Raw genomic sequence first — 13837 nt, forward strand, 5'->3', positions numbered from 1 at the left:
CACATTGGGAGTAACATCAACTATGAATCTAATGCTAACAAGGGTATGCTAAAAAAAAACAACAACTATAATATACTGTATGCATACTCATCTATGGCTACTAAACCGAATGACTAAGTGCAAAACGCTGCAAGATCTCACCTCATGAAAAGTGACAGCAAACTTATTATATAGCCTTAGATTCCTGTTATGGATCCTTTTCTGGGAAAATCATGATAAAGTGTTTCGTAAAGTTGCTTTCAAATATGTATGGTTGGTGGGGTTGTCAAAATACAAGAGTGGCGTAAAAAATAAGTTCATAGGGATTCTGGTAATAATACTACACTTAGCATGTACCGTAATTTCCGGACTATAAGTCGCGCTTTTTTTCATAGTTTGGGTGGGGGGGCGACTTATACTCAGGAGCGACTTATATATGTTTTATTTCACAAATTTTTACTTGAGCATTAAGACATCACTTACTTACAAGTATAGTTGACCACTTCCCATGTTATTTTTAGTATAGTTGATCACTTCACATGCTTTTATATCTTTATCTTGAACATATTCAAAACATAAAAAATGGAGAAAACATCAAATAAAGCAATTAACACTTTAAAGCACCATATCCAAGTCCACTGTCTGCTGTATGTACACTTGCTCTATTTTTGCTCCTCTTAAATTTATTATTATTATTTATTATTATTTGGCCCGTTCTCAGCTCTTTGTTTGTGTTTGTCACGTTAGCATACCTATCGTTTAGCCTGTTGTTGCTATTTAATGAATTGGAGTGATACCGATGGTTTTATAAACATGTTATTCATGTAATAGTTGTCCTTAATCACTCTATATGTTACGTCAGGCCCGTTCTCAACTCTTTGTTCGTATTTGTCACGTTAGCATACCTATCGTTTAGCCTGTTGTTGCTATTGTTTAGCCTGTTGTTGCTCATTCATGACTGTTTTTGGTGTGGGATTTTGTCGAATAAATTGCCCCCCAAAATGCGACTTATACTCCGGAGCGACTTATATATGTTTTTTTCACTTTTTGGGGCATTTTATGGCTGGTGCGACTTATACTCCGGAGCGACTTATAGTCCGGAAAATACGGTAATGTTTATTCCTCAGCTAAAAGCCCATAAAACTTTATACCCTTATGAATTCAAATGTCTGTCTAAAAAGTTAGAATAGAACTGTAAAGCTAACCTCAAGAGTACAATGCTGCAAAACATTAATGTAAGGTAATAGTTATATTTAGACCAACGTCAAATATTTATCCGAAGCTTACCTTAAGTGCACAGTGTATTTTGGTGACACCTACCTTGGGCTGAAGATTGGGATGCAACAAGACATATCCGTTTGGATCGATGGCAAAATAGTATCCATTTGGACCAATCTGATGAAGCAAACATAGCGTGTGGGAAATTTAACAATCAGGAAGTTACCGTGAATAAATCCAAAAAATATATCACAAATACGAACCAAGTCATATGACTTGACTTGCTTGAAATTTGGTGGCAACTCAACTTTCTTGATTATATTCCGCAGTAACTTGTTTGCCGTTTGCACATATGTGACTTACTCCCATTTCTGATGACTTTTCCCTATACTGGCTTTCTTGCAACCTCAAAAAAATGCACTTCAACTCACTGTGAAACGTGGCGTGAGCTTCTTGATGTCATTCAGTGACACGTCGATGCCCATTACGCCGAGAATGAGCTGATTTTGATGCTGAAATATAGAAAAAAAAGAGGAAAAACATCAGCTGGCCTCTACTGTTGACTCCTGCACATCTGTGATTATGTGTCAACTTCACCACACCTCGCCGTTCCTGTCGTCTTTGCTTTTAGTCTTATTGAAGACGGGAAGAGTCCCGGTAATAACCAGACCGAGTTCCTGAGTGAGGCACAAATACAACATATTACCGTATATTACCCTAAATTTACTTCTTGTGCCTGCCCACGCATCATGTTTAAAATTAAACAAATTGTTTCATACTCCCTGTTGAGCAATATGACTACAGTTTCAACATTCCCGCCATTGCCATGATTGTGTTTAATCATGTGCATTCAGACATGACAGCACAATAGTAATGTCACACCAGTGCATCGAGGTACACATTGGTCCACTGCACTTGTTTGGCCTGCTTGTCCGCCAGAACCATGGGTCTGCCCAGGACATCCAAATATTCCTAAAGTGGGGGAAGAAAAAATATTAAAAAAAAACACTGACTCATGTCTGCAAGTAGATTAGGATGATGTATCAAGTACGAACTAAAATGACCTGTGTGTTAATTCTTATGGCTCCAATGGAGGGGATCTCATAGAAGTAACCTGGAGTAAATTAAGAAAATCAGAAGGAAAATGGCATATTGGAGACATTTTGAATGTGCACAGCTCTGCACCTTTGTTGGAACAGGCCATCCACTGAATGGGTCCTTTATCATAGTTGTGCTGTCCCACGGAGAAGGTGAAGATCCTCACCTACAGAAAACATTATGATTTACAGTTTACTTTTCAACTTGTTTTAAACTATGCTCTAAAGATGGATCTCATCATGCGCACAATCTTGCTAGTTTTTCAGTCATCTTGAGGAAGGGAAAAGCTAAATAACTCAACAGTAATGGCATCAAGCTAACTGCTCTGTAGGCCATTTTTGTTGTGTTAAAGAACAAATAATAAATCAACATATGATTTGAATCATTCAGGACAGCCATCAACGGTAGATTATGTTTATGGGGTATTTTATAGTTTGCTGTTTCAATGGACATTTTCTTCAATTCTGGAATGACCCATAAAGGCAAACACTTTATAACTACAAGAAAATATATGTTGTCATGTGTGACCAACTTTTTTGTCGGCGTTGTATCTCTCCAGTATGGTCCGTGCTCGCTCTTCTCCTCCATCAGTAAACAGCATGATGATCTTATTACAGTTTGCTCTGCTTATATTTGTCTGTTCATACACAAAAACAGGAAGCTTCTTGGACTTTGGACTATATTGTGTTAATTGTTTTTGTTTTATTTTTTATGTTATGAAAACCATTCTGAGTGATATAATAAGTTAGTCAAATGTCATGCTGAAACCACATGATGCGACATAAACTGTGCTAGTAGAAGTGCATCCAGCAGATGGCAGCAAATATCAGGACAATACTACAGCTGTCATTTACCACCTTTTTCATGAGTATGTAGTAATATAGCGTCATTTGCGTTTGAAAATGAATAAAAAAATTAATAAAAATACAAGACCCACATCAAAATTAATGCAAGAACTGCATCTAAAAAAGTTTAATTGCAACTCAGAGTAAAAAAAATAAAACATTGTTAACCAGTATAATTCTAAATACGATGAAGTCGTCTATGATTAAATACACTGAAATAAAATTAAACAAGTGCTTATGTAATAAATACCATAGTAATAAATACCAACATTTTCCATTGGTGATTTTATTTTATTTAGTCCCTGAAGAAAAAGAAAGCTTATAATGCGAAATTGAAAAGCTATTCAAACGACTAAAAATGAAATATTGAAAGGCGGTTAAACATTACCGTAGCGAGTTGCTCAAATGCAAATTCGAATCCCTTAGTGTAGTTGGTGATGCCCTTGGCGGTGATGTTTTGCACGGCATCCTTGAGCAGTTTCTTGTTCCTCACGTTGGCTTGAACCAGATGGTCGAAGCATGCCGTCTTCTTCACCATGGTGTTGAACTGTGAAACAAAAGCCAGGAATTAATAAATGACGCAGACCCGAAAGACACACTGCCGTAATCAGAGAAAACGATGGGTCTTATGTGCCAGTTTGGCTCGGTGCAATTTAGAATACATTTTCACATGTGCAACATATGTGTAAATAAAATACAGCGTGAAACATACACATGCACGAACACACATTCCGCTCCCACCTGGCTTTGGTTGCAGGAGCCAGTGGAAAAACAGACACATTCATCAAGCCTCGCTAATTGCTTCACATCCTTGGAGCACCACGACTTGGTACCCATGGCAACAAGATCGCAGCTACATTATAGAATAATGGTTATGCAGCAACATTGTCTTGATTTTGTTTTGATTGTTGGTGAATAAAAAATTGACGAAGCCTCATTTCCATACAGCTCAAGAACATCGACACCAGTCATTGGTAAGTGCGGTACCTCAGGGAACAGAGAGGCCTGGATTGGAAGTGAGCCAAATAATGTGCATTGGGTTGTCATATGATGTGTTTTTTTTGTTTTTGTTTTTTGTGTGCATATATATGTCCAAGTTTAGTCCAGCATGTTTGGGGCCGTGTTGTGCTCATGCCAGCGCACAAAGCAGCCTTGCCCTGACGCACTTGATAATGCAGGGCATTATCGCAAGTCGTTTCTGCCATACCCACCAGGGTATTTTTTGTTCCCATTATGTTAGGAAAAATTTACTTTGTGCTAGGTGGCCGGCCTTCCCTTAATTTAATGCAAATGAGGGATGCCACGAGGGTTGACCGTGAAAAGTCTACTCCCATCCCACAACAGCGCACAAAGGCGCAAATGTCTCATTATGGCCGGTTCTACCAGCAAAATACTAAAACTACACATTTGATAGTTTCTGTGTCACAAAACGCAATCAATATTCAGTGATTCTTGAAAATCAATCAGAATGCTATAAAATTGTTTGGCTTTCAAGAGACTCTCTATTTTAAAAAATGGCTGGCAATGAAAGACGTAATATCATAATATTACGATCTTATCTTGGAGAAAGACAAAGTAATAAACTTTGTTATGACAAAACAAGTCTTTTATCTGTTAATCATGATGGCTTCATTCCTTTATTTTTTTCATAACATTCCCAACTGATGTCTCAGAGATATGTATAATGTTTTGATGCCATTCAGATGTAGTTTTGTTTACTTAGTTTTAGGACAATAGGGTGCGTGGATATATATATATATTCTTTTTTACCTGGATCCACAAACCCTGTTTAATATTTTCATGCATTTGATGCCATGCAGAAACAATCCAAAAGACAGTGTGTGCGTGCGAGTGTGTGTGTGCATGTGTGCGTGTGTGTGTTCGCCCATGTGGGTGTACGCGCGAGTTTGTGCGTGCGCTTGTCCAACGGGAAGCCTTGAAGCAGCATCTCCTTTGACAAATACAGACACACACATCTCTATTGGACTGAAAGGCCATGATCACATTGTCTGACAAAACACACACAGGCACACACACTAAATCAAGAAGACAGCAAATAGATGAACACAAACAAAACAGAGTTAGGCATAATGGCCCATGTTGCCGCAATCTATTAAAAGGAGGAGGAGGAAAGGGTGTGTGGGTAGTAAATATGGGGCAATTGGGAGGGTGTCATAGTGTGCCGAAATAAATGAGATTATGTTATGAGATATGTCATGTTTACACAGATGGTGACTATGGAGTCAGGGGTGCAGGGAGGGGCAATCGTCAAAGACCTCATCAGTGGTTTGTCAAACATGGAACTGAAGACAAACAGTTTTAAAAGACTAAATGGCAGTGTGTTGAACTCAAAAATTAAATAAAACTAAACTGATGAAGACAATTTGCTGGATTTGAAGAATACGTATCTACGAGCCCAACATCCTGACACTGGTTAAGTGAGTCTTCATTGCTGCTCGTCTGCACTAAGTGCCTATCTGAAGGTAGCTATGGTATATTTTGATAGGAGGTGTTGTTTGGTTATTTATGATTTGATGATTATTATTTTATGTTTTGTCTTCAGTGCTTTGTTACAGCTGCACTCTATAAACTATGTAAATAAAGTTGAGTTGAATTGAGACTGACAAGATTTCCCAAGTGGATCCAGATACCTTTTTTATTAAGCAGCCGTATTCTTTTTCATGATGTGTGTCACTAATGTGTGGATGGTACATATCAATCTTCCGGGACTATATAATGTATTTAACTACTTTGACTAGATCTGAAAGTATTTAGGAAACCAGGTTTCAAGTGAACAGACGGCATCAAAAGTGGGAGCGAAAAGAAAACGTGTGAAAAGGAAAAAAACATGAGCACAAGTGAAGAATAGGAAGGAGTAGCCAACAGGCGTTCCGCTGACCTACAACAGCTGTCGAGGGAGTGCATACGTGCATATGTGTGTGCGTGAGTGTCTTCATTGACCAAATGCCAACTTGGTCCCTTGGCTGCTGTTAATGTGAGAGAATTCATTGCTATCATTCGAAATTAATGACGCCATGTCAAGTCCTGACACCTCCAGGTGGCACACACCAGTGTTAGAGGTTTTCGAGCAACCCCGCGAATGAAAACACAGACGAACTGAGACGGTAACTTCCAGACAAAATGATGACTTCTGATGAGTGTGACCTTAGTGAATTTCCTGTTTTCTAATAGAATTGCGGCTCATATCAAGATAAAGTTGGAAATGCAGTCACTTATATCATCAGTCATTACTTGGAGAGCTCAGTATTTTTTACTTGGTGTCAGAAGTTAAATAACTACTGATTTAACATGAATAGTATCCTTACTAAATAAACCCAAACATCTGCTAGAGTGCTCAGATGAAACTTTTTCTGCTCAATTCTTAGAAACACAAAGGACAGCCAAATGGACGGTAAAGGTCTTCTTAGAATCAGAATCCACTAAGAAGCACGACACATTGTTTTCAGAACAGCAAAGCTTCCCAGTGGGAGTACAAAGTTCCAATCTGCAGGCTTCATCACAACAAGCACCTCATCTATGGCAGCCCACCACTATCGACAAACCACTCAGCCTCCTGATTGGTTCTTTGGCCGCTTAATCGCAAGTCTGGAAGGTTTCGAGAAATGAAAGTACAGCGAGTCTTGGGAGTGATTGCTCGATGACAAAAGAAGTGAAGGGATAGAATGGCAAAACATGAAAAAGGGAAAGTGGCAGAACTGCACATGTGCACATACATATACGTATATTGGTCATTGATGCAAAGAGATAAATGGGGAGACGTATTTGAGATGACAAATAAATTGCTCCAAATTGAGGTTTAATTAGTTTAGTGGAACGCAAAGGTGGCAGGTAAAGTTGGCTAGATGTCACAATACCTTTGTGCATGCAGTAAATAAAAAGAAGGGGCGGCGAAGAGAGTGCCAAGTTTCATCCAGTACACCAAATAGAGCAGCAGGCGTTTCATTAAAGGCCTGCTTGAAGGTGGCCAGACGTGGCAAAAATCTATACTTCATTACAACTCATCCATCTCTGGCAACCACTTGCGTGCGCGCGTGCGTGCGTGCGTGTGTGTGACAAACCAATAGTGGGGTGGAGTGGCTTTGCTTAAGAACCCTTAAGAAAAGACCCTTCCGAAAAATATCAGCATTTCATCTTGTACAAACAGCACCTTTTTCTCCATTCAATATAGCCAAAATTGGCAAAAAAAATAAAGTAAATGACAAAAAAATTGTCCCCGTAAATTCAAAGCATCTGAATCAGAACTCACATAAACCACATTGACGTAGTCGTCGTCCGACAGCGTCTCCAGCATCTCGCTAACGGACGTCCGGATCAGTTTGAGTGTCAGGCCGGAAACGCTGCCACTCCTGCAAAAGCCACAAGACAACATCAGTCTGCTGCACTTGTGTTTGTCAGATAAGAGCGATGGAAGGCAAGAGGGTAGCCTAGAGGGCACGGAGAAGTCCACAAATGAAATATGATCAGGGTAAATCATAAGGGGACAGACAGATCAATGACATTAGCGTAACTCACGCGTCCACCAGGATGAGCATGTCTTTGGGTGAGGCGGCTCCTTGGATGTACCTGCACACACACTTAACCACTCAACACAGTGGTAACTTGATTTACGAGATTAATTCACTTCCTAGCATCTCGTAGCACAAATCACATGTATCACCAATCATCTTTCCCCAGTGGAATGAATGGATATGCTATTAAGCGCTCCAGCTACCAACATATTGGGTAATGTTTTTTTTAAACACAACAAATGGCACATTCGTTTTTTTCCAATTCCACTGAACTTTGTCTTTGTTGTTGTTGTGTGAATGCTGGAATCAATCGGACAGACAGAACATTGAAATCCTAACCTTAAATCGAAACCCTAATTTCAAATACTAGCCCTGGTTTGAAACCCTACTTTGAAACCTTAACTAATTTTAAACCCATATTTGAAATGGTATTTTGAAACCCCATCTCTAGTTTGAAGCCCTAATTTGAAACCCTAACCCTAATTTGGAATCCTGATTTGAAACACCAACCCCAGTTTAAAACCCTACTTTGAAACCCTAACTCTAGTTTGAAACCCCAATTTGAAACCTTAAGCCTGATTTGAAACCCTAACCCTAATTTGAACCCCTACTTTGAACCCCTAACCTTCATTTCAATTGCACTAACTCTAGTTTAAAACCCTATTTTATAATCCTAACCTTAGAAAGCTTACTTCAAAACCCTAGTTTGAAACCTAACGCTAGTTGGAAACCCTACTTTGAAACCTGAATTTTAGTTTGAAACCCTAACGCTAGTTTGAAACCCGACTTTGAAATCCTTACCCTAGTCTGAAACCCTAACGATAGTTTGAAACCCTAGTTAGAAATCCTAACCCTAGTTCAAAACCCTAACCCTAGTTTAAAACAAAAGTTGTCACCTTCACAGTCAATCAACGAGCCATTTTGTGCCTGGCCAAGCAGCAAGCAATGATGTCGTGCGTTCTCTTACCACGGTCTCCTGCGTACATCATACAGGTCAATTTTACTGGGTGTCTTGCGAGCATCCATCCATGGAGATGCTGCAGAACATGAAAGGTCTCTTGATTACACCTGTCTCGCAGCATTAGATAAAACCACTAATTGCTCATTTTATTTACAACAATCTTCATGTCAAGATGTGCCATTTACTGTATGGTTTCAAAAACTGGCAGATTTCTGGATACCCTCTCGCATATCATTAATTTGTAGAACCCAGAATATAAATCATGACAGGACGTGCAGACTTCATTTAATTGCTTTGACAATCACCAGTTTGGTATTAGTGTGGGGAAGCATGGAAAATGAGCACGCATGAGAGAGTGAACCCGCTCTTCATGCATGCTAAGTAGTATTTAAAAACACAGGGTAATAAGGTAGTCAAAGCCAGTGATCATTCCAGAATATTGCACATCAACCACTCTCGTGAGGCCGCAGAGACGATGTCATGAATAGAAAATACTATGAAGCTTAAGCATGCATGATTGTTTCATATTGTACTGTGTTTTATAAGGGATTCTCCCTTGAGCCTTTGTGAGCAGTAATATGAGCATATTACAGATATGGTGACTGGAGGGTCAAGGTCATCTGAATATAAAAACAAACACTCAAAATGTCAGGATTTGGTGTAGGGAGAGAAAATCAGAGTAGATCCATTTCCCGTCTGAATGGAACAGAGCCAGATCAAGTGGTTCAGGCATATGGCTACAATCCTGAAAGCTTTTCTGGTGAGTTGTATTTGTTACAATGGTCTCCACCATGTTGGGAATGAAAATTTGGTACCAGGAGGTGCCATCTAAATCTTATGCTTGCTTAGACCAAGTTGAGTATCTGTGCAGGGTTGACAGCTGGTCTAGCACATATTTCATTACCAAATATGTCAACAGCGGGCATCAGATCTTCTGAATCACTTGATAATATGTTTTAAGTCATCTCACTGGGCAGCACGGCTATCTGTTCAATGCATGATAGTATGATAGTATGATAGCATGATTAAAACCGTTGACCCTTTGGTCACTCAACAACCTGCTCTACCAACTTTGCCAAAGTCATCCTAAATTAAATGTAAGGAGCCAATTTGATTGGCTAAGACTGAAGTTGACTCCCACAGCAGTGCAGCCCTCCCTTCTCGTAGATGCTCATCAGCGAGCCTAACAATCCTCAATACCTACCACATTGCTCTTAATTTAAAGACCTCTCTCTACTTTTTTTGCCTACCTGGGTAGTATCGGGCCAGACCGGTAGCGCTTCCAAACACCTGCCAAAGAAGTGTGGGATCATCCTCTCTGTTTTTCTTAAACACGTCCTCCAGTGCCTCGGTCCAGTTCAGCTCGTTCAGGACAATGGTTGCTAAAATCAAAGGAGAGATTGTGATGGACACTTTGTTTGTAAACAGACACCAGGGTACTTCCATGACTTGAAACGAACGAACGTGTCAATAAGGACAATAACCCAAACAGATGTCGTAAATAATTGGACAGAGAAGATCCAAGATTGCATCCAGGGACAGAACTTGATGCAAACCTTTACAGGATTGCGAAAGACAATTCCTTACAGATGTATATAATGTAATAACGTAAACTTGTTAAATAACTTATTTCTGAGTAATTTGGCAAAACAGTGGCTAGCCTGCTATCTAGCGCCAGAAGTGTGCTTTCTATTTTCCATATGACTATAAAATCTTTTAAATGGAGATTTAAGGTATTCGACTACAACATCATTCAAGTCCTTCACTGTTTTCTTAATGTTTTCGCTTTGGTCAAAAACTATGTATATAACTATATATTTTTTATATTTGTGGTGCAATTGAAGAACAACTGAGCTCTTGGGTATGTCATAGTGAAAATCTCAGTAAAAATACACATCGTTATAATTTATAAGGTTCTACGAAGTGTATTTTTGATGAACACATTTATATTCCCACTCAAAAATGAACCTGTTCATTTCCCACCTTGAAATAACTTATAACCTGTGTGTGTATGCGTATGCATGTGTGTGTGTGTGATAGTGGCTGATTGATAGTGTGTGTTGTGGGAGGCAACAGGCATTATGGATGCAGTGACACAGCACTTGGACAGCCCAGAGCCACGTAACACTCACAATGATGGATGAAGGGGGCCACAACACTGGGCGCCCCCAAAATGGATCAGCCGCTCACTACATACCCCCCCCCCTCCCTTCCATTTTTCTTCATTTTTAGTCTCCTTAGTGCCACTGAGGATATGATATTTGCACGTGCCTCATTTGCCTGACAGTAGGGATTACGTTAAACATTGCATTGTTATAACTGACACTTCCTCGCAAAATCTCAGACAAGAGCTGTATCAAACTCTGTGCCTTTAAAACTATAATAGGTAATAATCAGCATTGGTCATTTTCAAAATAATATTCAGTTTCTGTGATTAATTTCTTGATGTTGTTGTGATGCATGGATGGAAAACATGACAAGAAAACATTTTCTGTGTTTTTTGTTGCTGCCAAAATTAAAATAAATGAATAATGCAAAATAAATGAATTCAAATATGATATAATAAATTAGATTGCCAATTAATGAAACAAAAGTGATATGTATGTTATATTTAATCCCATTTTTTTTTACTAATTCAATGTCATTTGTTAATGGCCTTTCTGTAATGATGATGTGACGTATTGACAAATGTCATTAAGGACACTCTCAGTCGTTATACTGTATGTGTATGGCTTTTTATTCTTAATTTTGGCATGGACAACGATCTCCATAGAGTAAAATGTTTTTTTCATCTCGATTTTAAATTTAAATTTGAAAGTGTACGTGAGTGAAATTGATGGGTATTTATTGTATTGATTGTGACGTGGCTCATTGATGTGGCAAACAGCGACATTTGCATGCACGCCTCGCGAAACAAAAGTTAATGAACCCTCGCTTTGCCAAGACTGGCAATTGCATTGTTTTTAAATTGAAACATACGTGTGTGTGTGGGGGTCTGTGTGTGCGTCAGTGTGTGCATGCGAGTGTGCACATTATGCATTTACCTCATTAAGTCGGGAATTTTAAATGGGGTGAGATAAAATATCACTACAGCCAGCAGGGCATAATGAGAAAATTTCAAATTGCGTGAGGCTAAAAGTAACAATGGGGCAATAGAATAAAAAAAACTTGGCATATAATCAGGATAACACGTACTCATTATATTGCATGGATTTTGCATTGAAGCCAGGTATTAATTCAAACCATAGGTGACTATAATAACATGAATTGGATGAGTAACTGACTGAACGTGGTTAATAACTATGACCGTGTCTGCCAAATCTCTCTGTGGAGCCCACCTCCCACTTTAACCAGAAAATCCAATTTCACCCCCCTGGCTGAGAAAAGCCTATTCCTGGAACATTTATGGGGTGGAGATCAAATTGAAGCCTCAACAGCGTACAAATGTCTTCTTTTCCCTTCAGAGCGCTCACAAAAATACATTTTGTGGTGAAGGTGAATGTATGGTGCAAAAAAGAGAAAAAAAAAATGCAAGGCCGGCAGCCAGCCTGCATGCAGACTAATGTGTGTCTACAATTTGTTTTCATCACAAGTGCCAAACGCCACACCTGTAGCATTGCTACGTGTAAGATTGAGGCAGAATCTCCGAGCAAAATGAGTTTTACACACATGGAAAGACACGCTGCATATAGTACATTCAGAATATCTTCTACATTCATATCAATGCATTTCTCTGATTCATAAAATCGTGTTTACGATTCATGTCGTGAAAGTGGGTCCCACGATGTAGACGTGTAAACAATTTCCCAAATGCTAAAAACTATTACAACAGTTACAAAGTATTCTTCAACTTCATATTGGGATTTAAATTGAACAGTGATTTTAAACTATGTGAGAAAATTGGCACATCGGTTGAGAAGCTTTTTTTCCATCTCAGGCAGCTGGCAAAGTTGAAGCTTTGCCTTAAGCTCGCTTCAAACCAAAAGCGAAATATCGCCTCAGCTCGCATGTTTCACGTGTATTTGTGGTTCGCAGAGGGAAATTTGCTTCGTGCTGAGAAGAGCAAGGGCTTCTCATTCTCCTCTGACAGACAGAAAAACAAAGTTTGCACAAAGCTAGGCAGCTGGTGGGGTTGCTAAAACTTTGGCTGAGGCTAAATGTTACATTGGTTAGCAGTTCAACAGCTCTAAACAAGTCAATACTCTCACAAGAGGGTACAAAGCTGCAGTTTGAAACAGTAATCCATGGCCTGGATTATTTAATGTTTGTTTTCTTTATCTTGTTATTGTTTTAGTGCATTTACATTGTTATTTTCAGTGTTATGTTTTCATTTTTTATTCATGCACAGTGCTGTTGAGGTTCTTCAAGCGCAAGCCACATGGTGCATTACCTAAACATGTTATACAGGAAATCTTATGCATTCGTATCATTCAGTTCCCCCTGATCAGAATATCCGCTGAATTAATATTATGTAGTGTCCGTGAGTTCTTTTGGTGTCCACACAAAAAAGAATCTCATGATGTGACCGTGTAAACAGACTTTTGTCCCTATTAAGGTAGCATATCCCTCAGTCCTGGATGGATTCCAGCAGCTTTGATATTCATTACTCGCAGGCAATGCATGGTATCTTTGAGTGTGAAGTATTATGGCACCCGGCCCGGAATAGAACCAGGGATTTGACACAGAAATGAAAAAAAAAACCTACAAGGTCAAGACAGGTTCAAGCCCGGGCTAACACACAAATTCCAAAACGCACAACAAAGGATACGTGTCTCCATATTTCCGACTAAGTGTGAAGTCTAATAAAAGAGGTCAGGGGTCTAACCTCGGGGCCAGGTGCATCCACAGCAAGACATTAATCCGTTCCACAGTCCCCTTCCTTCGTGTGAATGCTGACACTTCGCAATTCACAGAATACTAATTCATGAATGCAGCAAGTCCCAGTGCCACACAGGTCGCCCGCACGTACATCAGGTCTCACATGCCAAGAAAAATGAGTTTCCTCACCCATGCTCCGAAGGTCTTAACAGGTTTGGTGACATTCCCCACCGAGTGCTGTTTGACTGTGAGGACATGACTCAGATGTCAAATGTTCGCAAAATAATAGACCTTTTTCACTCTGACGTCACATGCAAGGTTATTTCAGTAAACGAAAACTAACAAAATAACTATAAGTAGGGTTGAAAAAACATTTTCGTTGCTAAAAA

At 39.3% G+C, this 13837-nt stretch overlaps 1 protein-coding gene across 11 annotated transcripts in view; it reads right to left on the reverse strand.

The window, feature by feature from the left end:
• The window catches only part of LOC125970198 (voltage-dependent calcium channel subunit alpha-2/delta-1), a 59072-nt gene that overhangs the window by 19323 nt on the left and 25912 nt on the right, over window positions 1-13837 (reverse strand). For 7 of the 11 annotated variants that reach the window (XR_007482036.2, XR_007482037.2, XM_049722226.2 and 4 more), the window contains exons 7-19: window positions 9881-10012; window positions 8637-8706; window positions 7674-7724; window positions 7408-7507; window positions 3529-3687; window positions 2828-2932; window positions 2383-2461; window positions 2262-2311; window positions 2080-2169; window positions 1800-1874; window positions 1629-1709; window positions 1300-1374; window positions 142-201 (exon numbers count right to left, since the gene is read on the reverse strand). Coding sequence is in view for 9 of the 11 variants with exons in the window: in XM_049722226.2 (XP_049578183.1) it covers window positions 142-201; window positions 1300-1374; window positions 1629-1709; window positions 1800-1874; window positions 2080-2169; window positions 2262-2311; window positions 2383-2461; window positions 2828-2932; window positions 3529-3687; window positions 7408-7507; window positions 7674-7724; window positions 8637-8706; window positions 9881-10012 (1127 nt within the window). In the remaining 2 variants the exon portion in view is untranslated. The remainder of the gene's footprint in view (window positions 1-141; window positions 202-1299; window positions 1375-1628; window positions 1710-1799; window positions 1875-2079; window positions 2170-2261; window positions 2312-2382; window positions 2462-2827; window positions 2933-3528; window positions 3688-7407; window positions 7508-7673; window positions 7725-8636; window positions 8707-9880; window positions 10013-13837) is intronic. The other 4 variants (XM_068651099.1, XM_049722228.2, XM_049722230.2 and 1 more) reach the window with 1 other exon arrangement.

The sequence above is a fragment of the Syngnathus scovelli genome, chromosome 6 (genome assembly GCF_024217435.2).
Source record: "Syngnathus scovelli strain Florida chromosome 6, RoL_Ssco_1.2, whole genome shotgun sequence".
Taxonomy (NCBI): domain Eukaryota; kingdom Metazoa; phylum Chordata; class Actinopteri; order Syngnathiformes; family Syngnathidae; genus Syngnathus; species Syngnathus scovelli.